At 59.3% G+C, this 23,355-nt stretch overlaps 1 protein-coding gene across 3 annotated transcripts in view; it reads right to left on the bottom strand.

Moving 5' to 3' along the window:
- LOC111154049 (myelin transcription factor 1 like) overlaps positions 1-23,355 on the bottom strand; it is a 128,428-nt gene that overhangs the window by 9,863 nt on the left and 95,210 nt on the right. For all 3 annotated transcript variants that reach the window (XM_022513403.1, XM_022513404.1, XM_022513405.1), the window contains exons 14-17: positions 15,826-15,888; positions 11,572-11,655; positions 10,012-10,233; positions 1,413-1,504 (exon numbers count right to left, since the gene is read on the bottom strand). In XM_022513403.1, coding sequence (XP_022369111.1) covers positions 1,413-1,504; positions 10,012-10,233; positions 11,572-11,655; positions 15,826-15,888 — 461 coding nt within the window. The remainder of the gene's footprint in view (positions 1-1,412; positions 1,505-10,011; positions 10,234-11,571; positions 11,656-15,825; positions 15,889-23,355) is intronic.

The following is a 23,355-nucleotide window of genomic DNA, read 5'->3' as shown; positions in this document are numbered from 1 at the left end:
AGAGGACTCTGGACTCCCTACCCCTTGGGAAAGACATGGCCTCGGACGCCTTGAGACGCACGTCCCACGACCGCCCCCCCCAGGGGACGGCCCCTCCTCACTGGGTATGACCCGCCCGTGTTTCCTTCCCGCTCCTGCTCTGCGAGGACAGCCCCGCTCCCGGCCGTCTCCCTCCCAGACAAATCAGAAGCTGACCAAGCGGACCCACTGGCCCATGGGGCTGCGTGGGCGCAGGGCTGTCTGGGGCGACGGGCCACGCAAGGTGGGCTGGAAAGAGTCTTGGTGGCAGTATCTTCCTGCATGAGCGCTGCCCTGTGATGGCCCAGAGCAGTGAGGATGGGCCTGACATCTCATGGTGGCGGCCCCATGTGGGGCCTCAGGCCTGTGGGTGCCCCAGGGGCCCCAGAACGTCTGGGGGCAGCGCTCCCTCTAATCGGGCTCTGGCCTCCGGCACCAGTGCCCGTCGAGCAGAAGCTGGGAGGCTGGTGTGCATGCCAGCAAGATGCAAACACTGTGGCCCAGGCCATCTTCCGTCTGTGGCCAGCCACACAGGAAGGGCTGTTCAGTGCAGGGCACGCTCAGAGGCCCCGAGCTGTGGTCAGGACCTGTCATGAACATCGGGGACCCCAGAACCCCTGGCCTTCCTGCGAGGGCGGCGGCCTCAGGTAGAGCCTGAGCGCCAGAGGCCCGGGTCCACGGGGGCGGAGCCGGGCACGCGGCTCCAGGGATGGGTCCAGGGACTTCGCCCAGGCGTGACCCAGGCCCCACGGTGCTTGCTGCTCTGATGAACCCGCAGGGAGGGCGGCGCCTGCCCTGGGCCTTTGCCACCCCAGCTCGCCGTTGGCCGGCCCCGCACCGGTCTCCACGCTGGCTCCCGGCTCCCAGAGGCCTCCGAATGCTGAGGAGGGGTCCCCGCTCCTACCCTTCAAGGCCCAGTTTGCTGAGTGGTTGCAGGTGATGCTCTTTCTGCAGGACCCAGATTGACGTCCCACGGGGTCCCCCCAGCACCCAGTCAGCTGCTCCCCCTGCCCTCCCCACTCTGCACCCCAGGGGACCGCCCGCTCCGTACCCCGGGCGCCCATAGGCACGTGGTGGGAGGGGTGCTTGCAAGTGGTCAGGACTGGGAAGTTGAGCACGGAGGGGACAGGAATGCGTCCTGGACTCAGGCCCTGCAGGAGGACCTGGGGGCCGAGACACGAGGGGGGCTGCCGGAGTTCTGGGGAGCAAATCTCTGGGACTGTTAGGGGTCCCGGTGAGTGATGAGTTTGGGCCCCCCGAGCCGAGGGGACCGGCTTCTTAGTTGTGGCCAGAATGACTGCGCCCCAGCTTTCCAAGTAGAGACATCACGACCCTCGGCCCGGGGGCCCGCGGAGCCCGGCGGGGGAGGAGCCCAGCGGGGGAGGGGCGCTCACCGCTGCTGGCCCGCTGTCGGATGGTCAGCATCTGCTCTCCCGACAGCTTCGCCTTCTTCATGGCCGACGTGGCTCGTGGGCAGCCGGACAAGCTGGGGACAAGACAAGGCGGCATGATTTGGAGGTCTCGGAGGACCCAGCCCTGCAGGGAGGAGAGTCGGGGTGAGGAGCACGCGCAGGCGTCTGGTCAGACCGTGTTCCCAGGACGGCTCCCTCCTCCCCTTTCGGGCTGTGTATGCATGGAGGGTGATTCTGCACCCTGGGCACCTCCCATGGCCCTGAGCCTGGGCTGCCTCACACCTGCCCCTGGGGCTCCCCTCACTGGCCACCACCTGAGGGCACCCCCAGGGGACCCCTGGCCCTCGTGACATGGAAATGACACACATGCACATGGCTGTGTGTCCAGTATTACATGTATGTTTATTTCCTACATGTTTCATCCATAACTAGGTGCCAGGTGGCCCCTGACCACAGCTCTACACCTGTGTCCACCCAGCGCCCACTGCAGTGTGGATCACACGGTTGTCAGCAGCACAAGTACTGCCCACGTCAGTGCACGGAGACTTCCTAAATATGTTCATGCAGATGTCTTCTCACGGTTCACAGCAATGTCCACGTTGTCTCTGATAAGCCGTCGGTGAGAGGCTTGTGTCTGGGAGCTGCTCCAGAGGGCCCCGGAGAGGCTGAGCCATCTCTGCCCTGGTCGCTCTTCCCGGGACCCAGCAGCTGGGATCTGCATCTGGGATCCGCGTCTGCTGGTGCTGGTTCTGGACTAATGGGTATCAGTCCCCCAGGACTGTCAGGTCCCTCTCTTCTGCCCGCCTCCCCCGTCTTCTCAGGACTCTGTGCCCCATGTTGGCTGGTGCCATTGGTTGGTGTCTGTGTCTGCCCCCCAGCCCCGCTAGCCTGTCTCTGGCCCCCGACTCTTGGGCCAGCACCAGTGGCCCCGGCCAGTTGGCAGCCTGGTGGTCTTCCCTGTCTGTGACCATCGGGGCTGCTCCCCAGGGGCCATGTCCTTCCGGCCCTGTCTGGCTGCTCCCTGGGCTCGGCCTCTCCCTGCCTGATTCTCTGCCCTGAGAAGAAGGTTGTCAGACGTCAGTGATGCCTCGGTGCGTGGATGCAGATCCGCGAAGGGGAGGGATCAGTAGAGTGAAGCCAGCGGAGGGGACGCACTCAGGTCCTCCCGCGGGCACCCAGAACGCCAGCCCCAGACCTGAGCACGACAGCAGCCTCTGAACACCATAGAAACAGGGGCTTCCGGAGCACGCTGACCTGCAGAACCCGGTTTGGTCTTCCCTCGTTTCTCTTGGTTTTGAGATAACAAAAGGGCGGGCCAGGGATGCAGAGGGTGGCGTCCTTCCCAGAGACACTCCCTGGAGCTGGGACACTGAATCGGGCAGAGACAGGCCCACGGAGCAACGCGCTTTGTTCAAGCATGCCCGTCCAGGCTCAGGGACAGCACGGTCCACATGGGTCCGACGTGGAACGGCCCCCAGGCACTGACCTGGGTGCCGGGCAGGTCCGTGGGCTCCCCTTGGGGCTTGTGCCGACCCCGTGCCGTGGTGTGCTGGCTCCTGGGCGCCTAGATGGCTGCAGGACTCACACCCTCCCCTTCGAGGAATGGACCCCGAGGGCTCAGGGTGTTTCCCTTGGGACCCAGCAGCCGTTCCAGAAACTCCTCTAAGTAACACTGCATTGCTCTGAGTGGGGATTTGGAAAGATGCAGCTAACTGCTGGCCCCGAGACGTCCAGCTCCAGCCCCGGCACCCAGACCAGAGTGGGCCGCAGGCAAGTGCTTCAGAAGGACAGAGGGAGGGAGACCTATGGTCAGGACCCGGCCCACAGGACCTCCTTTAGGAGAATCTTCCAGCTGGAAAGAGCGAAATAAGGGACTGTTGCCGGGAGGCGTGGTTATACAGGTGTGGGGGCAGGGGTTCGTCCACGGGAGGGCCCCCGGGCTTGCGAGTCCGGAGGCTGCTGGCCACCTGGGGAGGCTGGGGGAGACATCTCGAGGCGCAGGCCTCAGACAGACTCTGGGTACGGTGGCGTCAGCGGCTCACGTCTCACTTGCAAGAGAGCAGATCTGGCTGGTGCCACTGGGCCTGTAGCGCAGACACCTGCTGGCCCCGAGTTACAGTCCCACCGGCTTCTGCAAGCCCGCTTATGGGACAGGTGTGGCGTGCGTGGCCAGATGCCAATGCCCAGGCGCCAAGCCCCTGCTTCCCGGCACTTGGGGGTTTCAATTCCCCAGTCCAGAACCAGCAGGAGGGACACCCAGTGGGAGGGACACATGGCGGGAGGGACGCACGGCAGGAGGGTCATCAGGCAGGAGGGACTACCCGGCGGGCACGTAAACCTGCAGGACGGCCTGGGGACAGTGTTCTGCGCCCGGGGCTGCTTCTCCTGTTCTCTCCGTGCGTGCGGACCGCCATTCTTCCTCTCTTCTCCCACCTGCTGGAGACTCCTGTTAGCGCGCTAGGCTAGCAAGCCCCAGGGACCCTTCTCCAGGTTTTAAAAACTGTCTTCTTTTCTCATTTTATAATTTAAGACAGATTTCCTCAACTTTACCCTCTAACCGTCCAACTGAACTTTTTATGTCATTTGTCTTTGTTTTAAAGAGAACGTGTTCCTTTGATTTCTCTTGGGTTGCGAGGAGTCTGTCATATTACTCTGCTTGTGCTCCTTTCTATCTGCTGACAAATTAAAAAAATCTCTTTCCTGAAATGTCCGTTTTCTCTGTCCTTTTCTTTGTTAAAGCCTGCTTTGCGTCCCGCCAGTGTAAGTTAGTGCTTCCCTTAAATGGTGGGTCGTCCTGAGCTGTTCATTCCCATCTACCGAGTGTCACCCACTGAGGCCTGTCCTGGGGCCTGCAGGTTTCGGGGGGGCTCCCCTCCTGTCTGGAGGTCAGAGGGGACACACATGGGCTGAGGCTGTGCCCACAGCAGCTTGGGAGCCGGAGGTGGAGGGCCTCACCCTGCACGGAGCATTCCTGCCTCCCACACATCGGGGTCCCCGGCACGGAGCGCCCCTCCCGCCGGGCGTGGGGGCACGAGGCGTCTGAAGCCTCGCTCTTCTCACAGAGGTTTTCACCTCCTGCTGTTCCCAAGGCTGCGTGGAGTCCCACTGCAGGGTCCTGGGGCCCGTGCGCCGCGCCATGTGCTCACGTGCTGGCTTCCACCCCCCCACCCCCACCCCAGCGTCCATCCGGGCACCTGCCTTCATCTGTCCCCTCAGAGCCGGACCCTAGACCTGCATCCCCCAGCACCTTGGCTCCCGGGACTCCATGCAGGGGACGGAACTACCTTTGCTTTCTACATTTTTATTATTTTTACTTCATGGGTTTGTAAAAGGAGAGCAGGCCATTTCAGTGGAATTTTGAGGTCAGTGGAGATGAATGTGTTTTTGGCCTGTGGCCCAGGAGTCCTAGAGAGACGGCTGCCACCATCGGGCACAGGGCCGTATGCCCAGAGTCTGCATCGACGGCTCCTCTCTCCCCTTCTGTGGGTCAGGGTTGCAGGGAGCCCAGCGGCTCTTCCTCCTCAGGGATGACTCCGGCCTGGAGCGACCGGGGCGGCCAAGAGCCTGGACTCTTGGTCCAGGGGTCAGAGGGAACATCCAAGTGGGCGGCCGAGAGACAGCGGTGCCCAGCCCCTCATCAGTGACATAAGCCCTGAGAGGCAGCGCCAAGTGTCTGGTGGCAGCATGACGGGGCCGGGATCCACGGTCACAGTCGCCCCGGCACCATCCCCGTTTACCTGACAAGGAACTGGAACCTTGTTGAGCCCATTTGGGTTTTGTGCTGAGGAAGCTCGTCCTAACAGAGAGGAATCAGTTTTGCTTTTGTCTCTCCTGCTGCTTGTGAGCTAAATCCAGCCTCTGTCATTGCCGTGGGTCAGTTGTCCCCCCGAGAAGACACGTTGATGTTCCGGCCCCCAGAACCTGCAACAAGGACCCCATTTGGAAAGGGGACTCTGCAGATCAGGCTGAGACAGGTGCGTGGACGCAGGGACCTCTGCTGCAGGGACGGTCGGTACTCACGGCTCCCAGCCTCGCGCGTCGGGGGGGCCACAGGTCCGGGCATGTCTGCCCCGAGGGTCCGTGAGGGTCTGTGATGGCCGGCGCACCACTGGCCATGGCAGGAGGCGGTCGGAGGAGCGCAAGGAGTGTGGGTGACTCTGGAGAGAGCGCACGATCCTCCTCCCTGGGGCCACAGGGCGCCCGCAGGCTGTGAGCCGCTAGTGGAGAAGAGCCGGTGACACCTCCTGGAGGCCCACAGGGAGCCCAGCGCTCTGCCTGATGCCTTCCCAAGCCACTGTACAGCGCGTGGCCCAGGCTGGGTCCTCCAGTGGACACAGGGGTCCATGCGTGCCGCCCACTGGACAACTTCCCTCTCTGTGGGCCGTGCGCCCAGGGAAGAGCGTCTTGCCTTCCTGGTGTCGGTTGTCTGATCTAACATCCGGACCACACAGATCCCAGGGTGCTGTGCTTCCGTGATTACGTCTGTGTTGGTAAGAAGCCAGGGCGTCTCAGCATCCGACAGCAGCAGGGCAGCATCAGCTTTCCTCTCCTTGGGCTCTCCAAGACCAACTCCCCTACATCCCAAAGGTGGACTACATCTCCCAGCATCCCTTGGGAAGACTACATCTCCCAGCGTCCCTTGCAACAGGGGCTGAGGTGCCCTGGGTCTACCTGGGGAGGATGGGAAGGAAATGCAGATGCTCCCCAGAGCACTGAGATGGTCGATGGCGAGGAGCCCCGGGGGGGAGAACTCATGTTAATGAAATTCCCTTGGCAAGAATCAGGCAAAACAGACATTTGGGAAAAGGCCGTCTCCCCACTTGTGATGAACTGTAAGGAAACTGAAAACACAACACATCAGGTTTTGGGTCTGGGAGGAAAGTTTAAGAGGGTCTAGGACGCGAGCTTTTTGAAAAAAAAATTTCATTCTGGTCAAGCCCAGTGAAAGATAAGACTCAGTTCTAAGACTGCTGGTTAATTTTCCCAGGCTAGCCCTGGGGACTTTGATTTCTGCCGGACTGTGAGGTCTGCCGGTCACGGGCATGCCCCACGCAGCCCCGTCCCTTGCCCGGCCTGGGGACACGAGGGCACCTGTGCCTCTGGGCTGTCACCGTGACTCAGAGGGCTAGCCCGGGAAGGCGCTTACGACGCTGCTGGGCACACAGAGCCCCCCACACGCAGGGGGTGAGCAGGCCTCTTCCCGGCCGAGGGGGAGGTGGGGGAAGAGAGTTCTAGGGAGGCGAGAAATGGGTTCAGTGGCTGGCTGGGAGGAGGGGATGGTTCTGGAGACACAGCCAGGTCCAGGGGCCGGCGGGTTCAGACCGGGCAGTGGGGTGCACCGCCGGGGCAGCCAGCCCCTCCCAGTCTCTGCCCGCCCCTGCCCGCCCGCGCCCACTCTCAGTGAGCCCCGGCTCCGGTGCCCAGGTGTTTCCCAGGGCTTTGCCAGGCAGCCACCTGCGTAGCTTTCTCACGCCCACTGGGTGCTGCCCGAGTGGCTGGTGGACACTCACCGGGGTCCTGAGGGGCTGCCCGCTGCCTACTCACCCCTTTCCGCAGCAGCTTCTCCTCGGGGCACCCGCCCTGACCCCGGCCCGGCTCTGACCTCCCCTGAGCTCTGCCCGCCCGTCCTCCCAGATCTTCAGTGTTCTTCTGTCCCCGGTTTTCCCTGTTTCTCTCTCCCTGAGGCTGTGCCCCCCGACCCGTCTGACCCCTTGGGGGATAACGGCCCCCACCTGTGTCTCTTCTACCCTCAGTGCACCCCACTTGCTCCCCTGACACCTGCCCCCTGCCCTCTGGCCTATCCCAGGCTGGTTTGGGTCACGGGACTCCTCGCTGAGCGGTCCCCAGCTGCGTTTTCTGGAAGACCCTGAAGCCCCAGGGAGGCACGTGCGGTCAGGGGATGGGCCTCACGGCTGCTGCTCCAAACGACGGTGTTCATTCTGCTCATGGCTGGCCTTCGAAGGAAGTGGGGACGGGGGGCAGCCCCAGTGGGGAGAACTGGTCCCTCCGGAAGACTCAAGAAGTATTCCTTGATCGTGGTGGGCAGGAGTTACAAGAACGTGCCATACAATCCGAAAACAAGGAACTCTACTTTCCTTGTTGCTGGAGTATTAGACACACATTCCAATAGAAATTTGTCTGATTTATATGAGAACGTATTTGGTTTTGAATGACTTATTTTTCATTTAAACATTGCTTTTTAAGGAAGACTCAGCCAATCCTTAAGATAAAATAAGACAATTTCTATGTCCTTTATAACGGCCCTACTCAGGACACAGACTGGAGCCCCCCACCTCCCTTACAGGGTAGAGAGTGTGGACCCCAGCCTCGAAGGAACAAAATAAGCGAAACAATTTCACAGCCTGTGGGGAAGGGGGTGCCTACAGAGCTCAGTGGTTCCTACAGTTCTCGTGCCCAGCTGCCCCGCGGCCGTGACCTCCCTGGGGAGGACACTGGGGACAGGGGCTCAGTGGGCCCGGCAGCCCCAGACCCATGCTCCGGCTTCCTCTACTGCTTACGTCCTGGCACTGCCGACCACGATCCCTGACCCCTCAGGAGCTGTCACATTTTGGCGGAAAGAGGAAGAGTAGGAAACTTCTGGGTCAGTGGAGTCTTTCCTTCTGATTCTACACCTGCTGTTTTCACAGCACTGGGGGTCGTAGGAGGAGCCCCGCATCTCAGTGCACCAATGGGGTCTTCCTGGGGGCCCCTCCTAACCGAGGCCTTAGGGTTTGGGAGGACTGCCGCCTGTCGTTCCACACAGCAGGGCCACAGCCTCCAAGGGATGGATCTCTGCACCCTTGGCCGAGTTCTTGCCCGGACGACTGTTCGTACACCTCTGTGGAATCGTGGTTTGCCTGCCAACAGCTTACACGAAAACAAGGGGCTGTGGTTCAGCCTTTTGAGGAGGGACATTCTGACGCCTGCCGCCCATGGGGGACACCGTGCCCAGTGAGATGAGGCAGACGCAGAAGGACGAACTGCAGGATCCCATTCACCGGAGGTCCTGGAGGGGACCCCGAGGTGTGGGAGCAGAGAGCTGATGGTGGGCACCAGGCGCTGGGGGAGGGAGTGGGGAGCAAGGGTTTATGGGCACAGAGTGTCAGTTTGGGAAGAGGGCAAAGTCCTGGAATTGAATGGTGGGATGGCCACATAACGTGAGTGACCTCAATGTCACTGAGCTGTACGCCCCAAAATAGTGAAGATGGGAAGGTGTGTTTTTACCACAATGGAAACAAAATGCTGTCAGCTCTGCTCTCGGTGCCGCTCGTCCCCTTTCCCAGAGTCACACCCTACAAACATGGGCTCCACCCCCAGCTCCTGGGGCTCAGAGCCCTACCCCTGCAGGCACACAGAGGCAGCCCTTCTGTTAAGTGCCAGCATACCATCTGTGGAGCTCGACCGCCCACGGCAGGGCCCCTGCCTCAGACGCCCTCTGAATGCCCTGAGACGTCCCCAGCTCCTGCCCCATACAGGCAGGAGGGCGGGCCACAGCCGGGGACACAGCCAGAGCCCTGGGCTCATCCACCGCAGCTGGTGATCCTCCTGCGGGGCAGGCGTCGTGGGTCACCTCCAGGAACCTCTGGGCTCTGGCAGGGGCCTGGGCCAAAGAGGGAGCCTTCCTGGCCCTGGGGGCCCGTGGCAAATCCCGGGGGTAGGGTCAGTGTCTGCACACCAGGACCTGGGCCATTCCAGTACCAGCCGTGGGGTCTGCTGGAGCACAGAGACAGAAAGGGCGCTGAGTGTGCCCTGAGCACGTGCACCTGCGCGGGGCCGCGCGGGCCTCTGTTCACCGCCGTGTCTCGCTGGAGACACGAGGGCCACAGACTGAGAGACTGGGTCAGGGAAAGATGTTCTTGCTTCCTTTTGGGCTCACTGATCCTGTCTGAGTTTTCTACCTGAGCAGGGATTCCTTTAACAATTAAAAATTGACCTTCCTTTCGAGGAATATTTCAAGGCTCGGTGCCATACTCCCAAACTTCCCACGACTCCTGGTGTGTGAACTGACGTGCTCCCTCTGTGCTGGTTGTGGCTTCAACCGCGGGCCACCACGCCCAACCGGGTCCATGTGATTTGTCTACACCGCCCATCCTAACCCTTCCACGGGGAGCCCTTTGATTCAACGGGGCTTCTGCTAAGACCATCGAACTCTATGGATTCCTAAGAATAAGCAAGTAAAAATTAATGGGACGATTGGCTTTTCTGGAAATTTCCTGATACATTCTTGGCCCAGGCGTGCAGCGGGAGGCCCTGTGCCAAATGCCAGCCTCCTTCCCCACATGGGGCCTCCCGCCTTCTTCAGCCCAAAGGGTTAACCTGCACATACTCGTGTGTGTGTGCAGAGTCCCAGCTGGCTTCTCTCTGTGGGTCCTGATCCCGGCTTCCCAAAGCCTCCGTCCCGACCCACGGATGGGAGTGGGATTCGCTTCCCAAACACCTCTGGGGCTTCCCCTTCTCACCAGGGCAGGCCATGAGTTGGGGGCAGTTTCCCACCTTCTTTTCGAATTGGGGGTGTGGCGTGAGGAGCGGGCGGCCACCCGGTGGGGCTTCCCTGGGCCGGCACCAGGACGAAGGCACTCACCTCCGGTGGGTGAGGAAGCTACCGCTGACGTGCCCTGAACCGTCACAGCCCGGCGTGGGGCACGACATGCCCTCCGTCTTGACCGACTTCCAGGAGAACTGCGAGCCATTGAGGTACCCGTCCTTCTGTCTCTTGGCCGCCAAGGGGCACCCCGATGCGCTGCGATGGGAGGCGTACTTCCCGGTTATGTGGCCTTGACCGTCACACCCGGGAACGGGACACCTGGGGGCAGAAGAGACACCCTCTGTGGTCTTGGCGCCGTCTATACTGGTGGCCTCTCCAGCAAGGTCAGGATACCCAGGCTCGAAGAAAAGCCAGCGCTCCCTCCAGCGAAGGGGAAGAAAGTGGACCCGCTGAAAGCACCACGTAGCCGTGGGTGAGGGGCCTCCCGTCCTCGGCCGGAGTGGGCTGCACGGTCCAGCGGCAACGGGCGCGGGAGAAAGAAGCCGTTCCTGGAGTGAGTGTGGTGCAGGGGTCTGTTTAAAAGACACCACTTTTGGACAGAATCACGGCGTTCACGGTGGAAGGGCACAGAGTCAAGGAGGAATTGCAGGACTATTTTTTATGATTTTATAAACCCGTGGTTTTCCCAAGAGCTAGAAAACATTTGTTTGCCTGGCTGCGATGGAGCGAGACGTGGCATATAATAAGGTCTCGGGGAGTACTGCTCGGCGGTACACCGTCAGCACGTTTGGGGGAAGAGAGGGGGGATCTAGGCGGGAGCTGAAGGCCAGTGGTAGGCTGATCCCTGCTCCTGAAACCTCCCCACCGTGGGCGACCGCCGAGGGCCGAGAGCCCACAGCCCCGACGGCGCAGGTTGTCAAAGACGGTGGGCGTGATTCAGGCTCCTCACAGGCCCCAGGCCGGTGGGTGTTGCGTTTTCTTTTTAATGGCAAAGTTTACATTCTATAGAATTTATAGTACCCATTTACTTTGCTAAGGTTTATTTTAATATTTTGAATTGATTTTTACTTTGTTTTAACCGAAAATTTTCTCCAAACACACGGAGACTAACATTTCAGGAGGACAACTCTAGGTTTATCTTCAGGATTTTTGGGATCTGGGCTCTGGGCATTGGTTTGGCGCACATGGTTGGGTGGACGGCCTGGCTGAGAGAGGCCTGCCGTGTGCTGGAAGCCCCAGACACCCCTGCTCTCGCGGCCTGCCCCAGAGCAAGGCAGACAGCGGCTACGCGACTTTCCGGAGCAGGGATGTCGGCCGATGTTGGCTTCCGTCGTAGCCGATACCTTCATAGACATTTGTGAACCTGCCTCTCCCAGTCAGGGAACTTCTTCTTCCACCTAGGGCTGGGCGGGGGGGGGGGGGGGGGGGGGGGGAGGGCCCGCCCGGGGCTACGGGAGAGGGTCTGGGGTCACATTACTCAGAGTGTCAGACGGGTGGACAGTCCCTGGCCACAGCACCCACTGTTTAGACAGTGTGTTCAGCCGCCGGCAGGGGTGCTCTGGGTGCGGTTCCAGATCTGGCCTTCGGTGACTGCCGCCCCCCCTCCCTGCTGCTCCCACCGGCAGCCCAACCGCCCTGCCCGCCTCGTGCGCGTACCTGATGGGCTCCTGGTCCTCTTTGTCTTCCTTGCTCTGTGCTATCCTGATGCCACTTTTCTTTGCTCTCGGGCAACCTGAAAGACTAAAGAAGGGACACGGCCTCAGCGAACATCGGCTTTGCCGGCAATGGCCGGCTTCCGTCCCACAGCAGCCGCTTGGATCCCGTGTCCCCCAGCAGCCGGAGCTTCTCCCCACGAACACCAAGCCTGGGAGGAAGGTCCTTCTGGGGGCGGCCCCTCTGCGTGGGAAGAGGCCGGGCGGCCGGGCACAGAGAAGGGGCCACGTGGAGGAAGAGAACACACGCTCCCTTGTTCTCTCTGGGTGAGCCGCTCCCCTGAGCCCTGCCGTCTGGGGGGACAGGACAGTCTGTTCGGATCCGTCTGAAGTACGACTCCAGTGTGTCTGCAGAAGGTGCAGAGGAAGTGGAACATAATTACTTCATTTAATTGTCGAAAGCTTGGAAATAGAGGCTCCCGTTTATCTACAGGAAAATTTCCGGCTGGGACAGAACACAGTCGCGAACGTGTGGGCGCACAGGCTGACAGCGGGCTTGTCCTCGGCTCCGCACGAGAACACAGGGAACCGCCGTGACTCCTTGCAAAGAACTGAAGACCAGGAAACTAGGCCTTTTCCCAAGACGCCGGACACACGGCCACAGACTCCAGCCAGAGCCGCGGCTGTGGTACCGTAGGAGGCCTGTTCCCCAGCCCCTCACTCCGTGTCCTCGCGTTTTTCCTTCTCTTGAGACAGCCAGGCTCCTCTCCAGCGAGGAGGGGCCCCCGCAGGCAGAGGGCAGGTGCAGGGCCCTGGGCCCTGGGCTGGGGCTTCGGACCCCACGCCGGGCCCTGTGGTCTCCAACGGCACGTGATCCGAGCCCCCTCACACCTGTCTCCTCTCGCGGGGACACGGGAAAGAGGAGATATGCCTGCATTCTCTCCCTTTATCCGCCCCTGCGTTTGGAGGTAAAACCTAGGAGAGTGGCTGTCCTCTCCCCCACCTCTGACTGCCCAGCGGCTGGCCACACTGCGGTTCAGCTCTTGAGATCTCTGCATGGAGAAGTGCTCCTGCCCAGGTCTCGGGGATCTGAAGCCGGTGGACGTTCCTGTTCCTGGGCAGGTGACCGCCTGGGGCCCCTGGGACGCTCCTCCCAGCCCCGTGCAGCCTTGACATCTGCGGGCCCAAGCCCTGCCTGCCCTCGCTCACCCTGACCCTGCTCATGCTCCCTGTGCCCCCTTCCTTTCCCAGCAGCAGCCACAGGCAGAGCATGTCCTCAGGCGTCCTCAGGCGTCCCTGGAATCGTCCACGTTCTCCCTCCGGGACACCATGTTTAAGGTGCTCTGTTTCAGACCTTCCCCGTGGCTCAGCACCAAAGTCCCACATGTGTGCACGAGGCTCCTGGGGCCTGGCCTTGCCGTCAGCATCCGTCCCCGCTGCCCTGACCGCACGTGCTGCCCCCTCCATTCTCCTCCCCGATGCCCCCGTGCCCCCACTCCGGCCGTCTGCAGGCACGTAGTTCAAGACGTCTTCCTGGGCACAGGTGCCATTCCTACTGCCGGTCCTGGGGGCCTGGGGAGCCCTGTCCCTGGGCTGGAAGCCGTCCACTTACTTAGCACGCGCCACTACAGCTGTGAGTTCTGGGGGCGCCTGAGCCATGTGCTCCTTCCCCTTCGTCCGGGCCGTTTGCCGTTGGTGCCGCAGCGACACTGCGCTCGGCCTTGCTGTTTGCGGTGGGGAGCCTGCTGCCTGCCGCTGTGCCCGCCGCCGCCACTTCTGTTCACGACTGTGATCTCCTCCTGGAGGAGCCCGTCTCCGCTGAGCGGCACTTTTGGATCCCTCACCCGGGAATCCTGGGTGACATTTGTGACTGTGCTCTACATGTGACGTATCCCGGACAGATGTCCGACAGTCTGCCGTTACTGATGCGGGGGCTCGCGGTGTGTCTGAGTCTTGATTTGAGATCTCATGCACTTTGGGAGCAGCAGCAACACTTTCAGGACCCCTGCCCTGTGTCGCCAGAGGCAAGGCCGGGGCGGGTGCCCTGGCAGTGTCCAGACGGGGTCTAGGCGGGCTCGTCCGCAGGGCCGCGGGAGGGCTCGCTGCGCTGGACAGACAGACGCTACATCCCTGACCCTCTGGCTGCAGAGATGTGTGCCCGCGTGGGTACCCACGGCCATGCTGAGGAGGCCTGAGGAGAGGCCTGGCTGTGCCCAGGACCTGCAGCCCCATGGGCGATCCCCTGTCCTCTCCTTCTGCTGCCTCCTCAGCCCTGGCGACCCGTCTGCGTCAGACGGGCACAGCCTGGGGTGCCTGCACATGGACGTGCCCCGGGGAGTCGGGCCCCCACAGCTGGTGATGTGGCTGCTGTGGGGCTCCCTCCAGGAGATCAGGGCAAAGAGAGTGCTCCCACAGGACAGCCAAACTAGACAGGCCAAGTGTTCAGTGACACTCGCGGTATGCAGCAGGTGCTCAGCAAATGTTTCTTTCTCATGAGGTGACATCCTGGAGCCCCCCGTGCGCAGCTGCTCTCTCAGCCTGGGAGGTGTTCCCGGGGCGTCCACGGCACCTGGGGGCTCCTGAAAAGCACAGACGCGACTTCAAGCTGGGGGACAGCTCCTGGCCTTGGGGTCTCTCGCCATGTATGCATGGTGACGCATCACAGGGGCGAGGGGCTCCTCGGGACCCCAGGTGGCGGGACCACGCTGGGCAGCTGGAAGCCTGAGGCGAAACGGCCGCCCAGGGAAGGGTCCACTTGTCACTGTTTTTGACCGAATCGAATGGAACCGAGTCTACAGCAGCCACGTTGCTCTACCAGCCTGCGCAGGAGCGCGGGCTCGCGTCGGCGTCCGACACTCCGCGGCAGGCTCTGTGTGGGCTGCGCAGCTGGCTCAGCACCGCGAGGCCGCTCTGGTGTTTGGTGGTGGCCCCGGAGAACACGCGGCGACGCCCAGAGACTTCTTGGGTTGTCGCCAGCTGCGGAGCTGGTGCTGCTGCGTCCCGTGGGTAAAGCCTGGAGGCTGCCGGCCGCCCCTGAGTGTCGGAAGCACCGTGGGGACAGCCCCGGGGGGGAGGATGAGCACGGAGAGGCCTCCATAACCCCATGATCCCGTCCTCCTCGTGGGCCGTCCAAGTCCGTGTGCCCCAGCCCAGTGCTGCTGGGACCTGCTTGGACGGCGAGCACGGAAGCGCGGCCCGTGGGGATCTCTGTGAGGGAGGCACCCGCCACGGGGGCTGTCCCTGTCCCTCGTCCAGACCGCGCTAGCAGCCAGGGACCATCCCCTGCTCTGACTATGGGCACCGGGACACACAGGCAGCCACATGCTCCGCACCATCCACGGATCCACTCGGTGCGGTTGGTGGGCAAACGCCGTCTGTCTGGTGGGCGGCCTGCGGCTCACACTGTCTGAGCAGCCTCCCCTCTCCCTGCCTCTGTCTCCCTGTCTCCATCTCTCTCCCACTCCTCTTCCTTTGTCTTCTTGGGCGGGGGGGGGGGGGTGCGTCTGAAGCGCTGGGGCTCCTGGACTGTAGGGTGGCTCACTCCATGACCTCAAGTCCGGCCGACAAGGAAGCAGCGTCGTGTGAGCAGATACCAGCGTCCGTATCTGCTGGTGCAGCCACTTTCTACCGTCGGACGGGTCCTCCTTCACCAGCATCCTCGTCCCTGCCCCAGCCCTGGCTCTTGTCGCTGACGGAATAGGAGGAGAAGCTGGGGCACCTGGCCACAGGTCCTGACCCACTTCTGTGAAGACCTCGCGTCCGAAGCTTCTTCAGCTCACCTCTGACACGCGGCCTGGCGTGTCTGACGGGATCGCCGGGCTGTGTCTCCAACACCCCTTCTCCTCAGGAGCCCCAAGGCCTGCGAGGAGCCCCGTAAAGCGCAGCTCTGTGTCTTCAGCTCTGCTCCTGGCTTGGAACGGCTGGACAGCCAGCGGCTCAAACTTCCCATTTGAGAGGCCAGTGCCCACCGGTGCTGGAACGCCTGCCCATCCGTGACTGTCCGAGGGACCTTATAACACGCCTGTGCTAGGTCTGTTCCCTGAGCTCTTCCGATCTGGAGAGGCTGCTGCTGGACGACCCAAGCAACGTTCTCGCAGGCGGACCTCAGGCCCGTCAGGGGAGTGCGCCTGCCGTCCCAGGAGGGACCCCGGGGCACGGCGCTGCTCTGCCGACCGAGCCTCCAGACCGTACACAGCCGGGGCCAAACCAAGCGAGCACAGAAGGAGCAGGGGCGGGAGGGAACGGGCGCTCCACTTACCTCCGGTGGGAGGCGTAGTTCCCGGTGATGTGCCCGGAGCCATCACAGCCAGGGGTGGGACACCTGCAATTAAGAACACAGGACGGGCAGAATTTACTGGAAAGAAAGCAAGTGCGCTGGACAATTAAGTCCCTTCTTTATCCACGAAAGCAAACTCCTGACGGCTTCACCACCCTACTTGAAGGAGACAAACAGAGCCGGAAGTTCCCCGGCTGGGAGCAGGGACCTGTGCCCACTGACTGAGCCACTGGATGCCACCGGACGCCAACCTCGGCTACCTTCTTCCTTTCAAGCCCAATGGCACTTTCCAGAAGAATCATGGATTTCAGTACCTGTCTGGCTGTGACCCACCCCTCGGAGCATCGGGAGACAGACCCTCGGCCAGCCGGACTAACAGGTGCCCCGAGCCCCGTGAGGGCAGCCGCTGGGAGCCGAGCACTGGGGACTCAAAGCCTTTTTGGCTGGCGTGGCGGAGCCCAGGGCTGCTGGTCAGCCGGGGTGGCACCTGCACACACCCGCTGCAGCCCCGAGAGGCCCCGTCCCCTGGTTCCTAACAACCACGCTGTGGTCGCCCGAGGGGGACAGCACATGCTTCAAACCGAGGCTCATCACCGCCGCCCCCACACCAGTCCCGAGGGCGGCCGCCTCAGGAGCGGTCGGGGCTGCTGCAGAGACATTTCCCTTCATGCTGGTTTGGTTTTCTCCCACCAGGAATGTGAGAATTAAGGGCAAAAATTAAGAAAAAGTTGTTTTTTCCCATCAAGTTTGTATATTTAACAAAACAGAACAAATGACGCACCCTGTCAGGGAGGAGGGGACTCGGTAAGCAACACTGCACCTGACAGGGGCACCTGGGTCGTGCCCCGTGCCCACCCCACTACTCAGGGAGCACCCGAGCTCCGGCAAGGACAAAAATCACGCATTTCCGGTAGTTCCTAAACATCTACTGCCCCTGAGGGATTTCGATTTGTTTTCTGCTTGGAGAGTCAGGGCAGCAGCTGGACGCCGAGCCGGGCCCGGGAGCACGGGGTCCCCCTGCGCCCTGCACGTCCCCCAGCACCGCACGGAGGGGGGCTGGGGGTCCCGTGCCGACATCCACGTGTGTCAGTTTTGGGTATTTGGGCGCTGTCTACGTCCTCTTCGGTCCCGAGGAAGGGAGCGACACTAGCTCTAAGGGTGCCGACCGCGTGCCGGCCGTACCTTGCTGAAAGTCAGCGATGGCTTTAGGTCCCCGCTGTGCGGGCGGACAGCGGCAGCCTGGGCCACACGGCGCCTGTGTGCGTGCTTGGAGCGAGGGTTTTTAAAACAGGCATTTGAGGCAGAACAACGGGGCTTTTAAAGTAGAATCTGTACCAAGAACAGAATCTGTACCAACAACCCAGAATCGGATTTTTGACCTGATGTTTGTTAAGGTAACAGCTGGTTACGTACAGTTAAAGTTTGGTCATGAGACTCTACTGCCGATCGCTAAGTAATTACTTTCTAAATACTAAGTGCAGTGACCTGGCCTCGCTGGGTGATTTCCCGCCCGGCCCCTTGTGCGGAGGGAGCCAGCCCCGGAGCGCGCGGAGGGGCGGCCTGAGAGCAATCAAAATCATCCTGCGGCAGAGAAGCGCATCTCATGCAAGTCTCTGTTTGGAAAACGTATCAGGAAACAGAAAGGTTTCCTACTTGCCGACAATATGCACTTGGCCTTGCCTTTTGCTTTAAAAAAAAAATCCTCAAACTCTTCCTATTTTAAGCACTTGGTGCAAATTTATTTAAAATTTATTCATTTTAACATGAGTAGAAATTTTTCAATATGCCTTTTTTTGGTGAGGGCTGTAGGAGGTTGACATACTCTGTTCAGATTTGAAGTGAGGCGTTATAACCAAACCAATGCAAATGAAAATCAGATTTGACTGATTATAAAAAAAGAGACAGACGTTCAGAGTAGGTTTTGTGTGTTTCAGCCATTTACAAAGGCATCATCTGGTTAAAAAAAAAAGAGGTGTTGAAAATGTCCTCTATCACCGGGAAAACAACAAAATATCAATTTGGCCCATTTCAGAGCTTCCACTGTGTTGGGAAAGAGAAACCCTTTCCAGAAAGAGTTATCGCTGTCTTAAAAGGTTTGTTCTTCTTGTCAAGGGCTCCAGTCACACAGATGGGGTGCGGTCCCAGGCTGGGGGACCCGCATCTGCTCCTCCCTGGCCACACCCCTGCACAGCTCACGGGGGGACCTGCCCTAAGCTCCTTCCGGGGGAGGCTCCCCAGCCTTCACCCCCTTTGTCTGCTCACGCCCCGCACCCCTACAGCCCAGGACCTGGGCTTGTCACGGGGGCTCGGGAGGCCTGCTTGGAGGGGCCACTGCCCTTCGTTGCCGCCTGCCCCTGACACAGCGGCTCTGGGTTTTGTCAGGGCTGGCAATGCAGCTCTTTCACCCGTAGGTGGAGCTTCTGGACCACACAAGGCAGCCCAGAACGGTTCCCGCTATCAGCTCTCCGTAGTCATTTTTCTGTTGCTGTTCAAGACTTTGAAGCTTTTTTAAACACTTAGATTTACATACAGATTTCCTGGGTTTAAGAAATTTCAACCCTCAAAAATACGATTTTCTGAAATTGGTGAATGAAGGAGTGACTATTCACCCAACAAAAGGGGTCTCTGCCTCTCAGACGGAGCCAGCCCCAGGACCTTGACAATGGGGCGGTGTAGAATCGATTTACTAGAGTTTGATTTGCATCTACCCATCTAAGAGCACATCTTTTCCATGAAGGGAGGCCCATGTGGGCAATCCAAATCCCCCGTGGGTAAAATCAGACAGTACCATGTGCCACACAGCTTGGGTTTCAGAATGGCAGAAGAGATTGACTGGGTTTCCATGGAAACTCCCCATGAGGCAGGCGCAGGTTCTCTGCACCGAAGTCCTCGGCAGCCGCGGGGAAGCACACCAGACCTTCACCACCCTCCACGCTTCCTGCCGGTTACCAGGGACAATAGCACCAAGTCTATTTTAAGTTCCCATGGTTAGAGATGCGAAGTTCTGTGACATGAAACACTTGCCTCAAATATCGCTTCTCTTCCCCTCCAAAGGTGCTTTTTTGGTGGAAATACTCTGAGACACATAATGAACAAGTAACCTTAGAGCTAGACTCATCGCCTCACAGATGTATTTAAGGCTAAAAACATTTGTGCCTTGTCCGTGATCTTGCACTTGCCTTGGGAGAAAAGAATTTGGAGGAGTGCACATTATCACCTGACTGGAAAAATCTGTCTTAAAAAGACATTTAAGAATGGCGCTGGGAGAATCATGAAAAAATGTTTTAAACAGTGTTTTAAGTTTTGCAGAATCCAAGCAAAATCTGAAAAAAAAAATCAGGACCATTCACAAACTTCTGGATTTCTGATTTCACGGAACTAGCCCTTCTCAAGTAGGAGTGAGCTGGGTTTGTGTTGCTTTTGCAGATCTACGTCATCGAAGAGACCTGTGGGCCCGAGCCTCCCAGAACGCCCTGTATGCTCATGACTCCTCTGAACTATTCCCAGCCACGGAAACATTCCGCTAGGATGTCCATAGGAACTGTCACTGATCACACCCACATGGAGGTCAGGAGACATATCCCCTAATGTCAAAACATAACTTAATGTCTGTACATGAAAATATGTAATCATGAAAACCATACGATTCTGCATTGGGGCACATCTCAAGAATGTGACAGCAGACCACCGTGCTTCTTGCTTGTCCCTGATTTGTTCCTCAGCAAGACATACAGCCTACTACCGTGCTGTTTTCCCCCATTTACAGAACTCCCGTCCCGAGACAGGGTGGGTCAAATGGAAATCATCAAACCCACTGACTGAAGTTGTGTCATCGATTAATTAGTGATAAGAATATCTTTAAAGTGCTTCCTCCATGTGCTATCATGCCACTCTCTTTTGAAAATAAATACGAGGATTTGATCGTTATATTAAGAAAGACCTCAAAACAGGACATTTTCTCCCAGCTGAATGTGTCCACGCCAACATGCATGTCACTGCACATCGGGAGCTGAGACCCATCAACCGCATTGCATCGTCCTGTTAGCGATAGTCCTGTCCTCACCTCAGAAGAAGTCCAAGGCAGGTTCCACACACACAAGCATTTGTACTCGGGGACTCTGAGGCGTCCTTGCTGGGTACCAGAAGGCTAAGCCCCAGTCTCCTTTGGGCCAGCCTCTCTCCGTCCACCTACTGGGGAGTGACCTTTCCCGAAGACCGAGAGGCGGTCCTCCCTGAGCATGGCAGCCTGAGCTTGTGGCATTCACGTCTGGCCCAGTCTGAGCTGGCAGGCCTGCTGGGGGAGACCGAGCTCAGCTCCCCCAAAATCAACGTACAGGAAAAAACATCTGGAGGCATCTCACGATCTCTTATCTTGATAAGTGTCAGTTACTTATTTTTAAAACTCTTACAGATAGAGGCTGAAAGCACTGTGGGTGTTTTGAACTGACTCTCTCTCGGGGTTACCGAGCTACCTCGTTAAACTGTCCTGGAAGGTTGAGCTGCAGACATGCCCTGATTTGAGCAGAGCAGCTAAATATACAGAACAGGACTCACTGAGGATCCGGAATGACTACACCAAGTCAGAGGGACATACGCCCGTTCTCAGAATTTCACGGGCAGCCCTTACAGCCTCTCTTGCTCATTTCTTCCATGGCAACTCTATCAAGGGGACTTAGTAAGAAAGAAACAAAATATATTAAAAAAAATAGATAAAAAATTATCACCCTCAATTTTAAAAGAAATCATGAAAATGTTAAAATTAGGAATTGTCTCTAGTAGTAAAATGTATTTCTAAATTGGAACGTTTCCGGACACATATATAAGTCTTTGCTTCATTTATATAAAAAGTTGAATTCAAAAAATACTTTTTTTTTTGCCTTAAGAGATATGGTCGTGAAAATACATTTTTATTTTGATTTTTTTGTCATATAAATGGGAAATAATAAATTCAGAGGAGTGCCAAAGAAAGATATTTCTAATGGAAAAATAACACATACTGATTCTCCTGCCATTCCTCTGCAATTTTCTCCCCAAATGGAAAGAAACCAGGTCACTTAAAAGCCATATGCATTACTTCTGCACAATTTCTTAGATATATTTCCTGAAACTCAAGGAAAGATAAAATTTTACATTTGCTTCTTAACTTTTAAGACATTTAATAATTTTCTCTCTTTTTTTTTTTTTGAAATTCAATATGAAGTATCCCAGTCCGGCTTCAGGTCCACCCCTGGGGGCACCACCTGCAGGGCCACCACTGGCCACCAGTGGGCCGGCTGGGGCCCCACCCCGTGGGGGTCCTGAGCGCCCACCCCTCCGGGAAGCAGTTTGGATTTGCTTCTTGCTTTTGTCCCCAACACCCAGAGCTTCTCCTGTCCTCCCTTTCTCCTCAGGTGTCAGGCGATAGGCTTCCTCGTGGGACGTGTGGGACGCTCTGGGTTTATGAAAACCTACGCATTTCCAAGCGGACTGGGGACACGATGACATTAGGAGAATTTAGGTGGAAGACTTGCTGTCTGATGGATGTCACGGGGAAGCAAAAACACCTTTTCTTTTGGTTCCCTGCACTTTTCTTTTTAAATTACACTCAAAACAAACCCATAAATGAAAAAGAGTTTTAAAGGTACTCTTAACGTGAATAAAAACCCCTCAGTTTGATGATTCAGGTCACGTTTCTGGACGGGTTGGGCCTCAGGGCACTGAGAAAGCAAAGCGTGATCCTGTGGCTAATGCTCAGAGTTCTGGTTCCCGGGACCCCGGGCGGACAGAGCGTCCAGGACCCGTGTGCTGTGGGAGCAGGTGGACGTCATTGTGGCTCGGGCCGGGCATCAGGGCCGAGCGGTCCGGTGACCGCGCCCCCAGAGCTCACGTGGCACACTGCGTAGTCCGCGGGGGCGGCTCCCTCATCCACCACCCACCGATGGACAGGATCTTTCTAGCAGGCTCGCCGCCTGGCTCAGAGGCTCACGCGCCTGCCGTCAGCCTCGGGTCATCTGCCCCCTCACGCGTGCTGTGTGCCTCCCCCGTGCCCTTCCCCGACTCGGGCCCCGGGTTCCCCTGGGAGGGCGGCAGGGCCGGGCGCGGGGCCCCATGCAGAGCTGCGGCGCGGTCCGGGCGGCTCCCGGCCGGTGTTCTGCCGGCGGGGGGGCCGCCGCGGCCGCTCCGCTGTTCATGCCACATGCAAGGTCTGCTCGCTTCCAAACATGCAGCCCGCAGCCCTGCAGCTGCGAGTCCTTGGTCATGCGGCCTCCTGGTCCGCGGAGGGGAGCCCCACGGGGCCCTCGCCGCCACACGCACGGCTGCCCGCTGCGGGCCCCAGCTACCTCCAGGAGTAGGCTCCTGTCCGGCGCGGCCGAACGTACCTAGCACATCCTGACGTCCCATTCACTTAACGGGATGTGTCCATGGGACCTGCTGCCGGAGCACATGCACGTCCAGCAGCAGAGTGAAGCAGCTAAACAAGAGACTGGGGCGGCTGGAGCCAGAATTGGAATTGGACTCGGAGGACCCATGCAAAAAAGAACACACAAGAGGTGACTGGCGCGGCTGAGCGGAGGCAACGGAAACCAGCATTCTACCGTCCGGTCCTGCGCGGCATTCACGCGCACCGCGCCCGGGGGAGGTGGGGGCGTCCCGCCCGCATGCAGAGACCCCGCGCGGGGCCCTCGAGGAGGCACTCACCTTTGCCGATCACCCCGAGCCCTCCAGCAGCCCGAGCCCTTGGTGTGCGGGGAGTGCGGGGCTGTCAGGGCCTGTGCGCTGTGGCGGGGTGCTTGGTGGCCCCAGGGAGGGGCCAGACGCACAAGAACGTGCACCCCGACCGTGCCCGCGGGGTTTTCCTAAGGGTGGGAGGGCCTGGGTGACCGTATCCCATGGGTCATGCCCATTGCTGAGGGTCCCCGATCGGGGCGGCACGGGGATGGGGGAGGGGTTCCCTGTAGATGCTGCTGGCTCGGCCACGCCAATTTTCTCAGCATCATGAACCCGGTGGACTGCACGTGAGACAGATGGGCGACCTAGCGTGACCACGAAGACCTTCTCACTGCTGAGCTACAGCTACCTGCCACGTGCACGCCCCAGCCTGCAGCCCGCTCTGAAGGGCACACTGGCCAGTGAGGGGCGGCGGCGAGCCTAGGCCAGCCTGGACATGCCCCTGCCCGTCTGAGTCCCCGAGGCCAGAGTGGCCGCTGGGCCAGACGTGGACTTGTGTGGGAGCGTGCCGTGTCGTCCACGCAGCCGATGGCTCAGGCTGCGACTCTGGGGGACATCAGGTCCCCTTCTCTGTGCACAAACTGTTTGAAACGCTTAGAAGTTAAGCGGGGGTTGTTCATGTGCTTAGAAGTTAAGCGGGGGTCTCCAGGTCCAGTTCATGGACCTGCGTGAGCCCTGGGAGATGCACGTCTTCGGGACAGAGGGAGGGAGAGGCCCGGGGGCCACATGGCCGCCCTTTCAGCCGAGACCCTGTCCCCGCTGCTAAGCTTCTTCCTGTTCCTGCTTCTCCTGTTTTCCCTCCGT

This window comes from Enhydra lutris, unplaced genomic scaffold, assembly GCF_002288905.1.
Source record: "Enhydra lutris kenyoni isolate GAN:26980312 unplaced genomic scaffold, ASM228890v2 scaffoldscaffold35, whole genome shotgun sequence".
Taxonomy (NCBI): Eukaryota; Metazoa; Chordata; class Mammalia; order Carnivora; family Mustelidae; genus Enhydra; species Enhydra lutris.
This window is presented reverse-complemented; position numbering and strand designations above follow the sequence as displayed.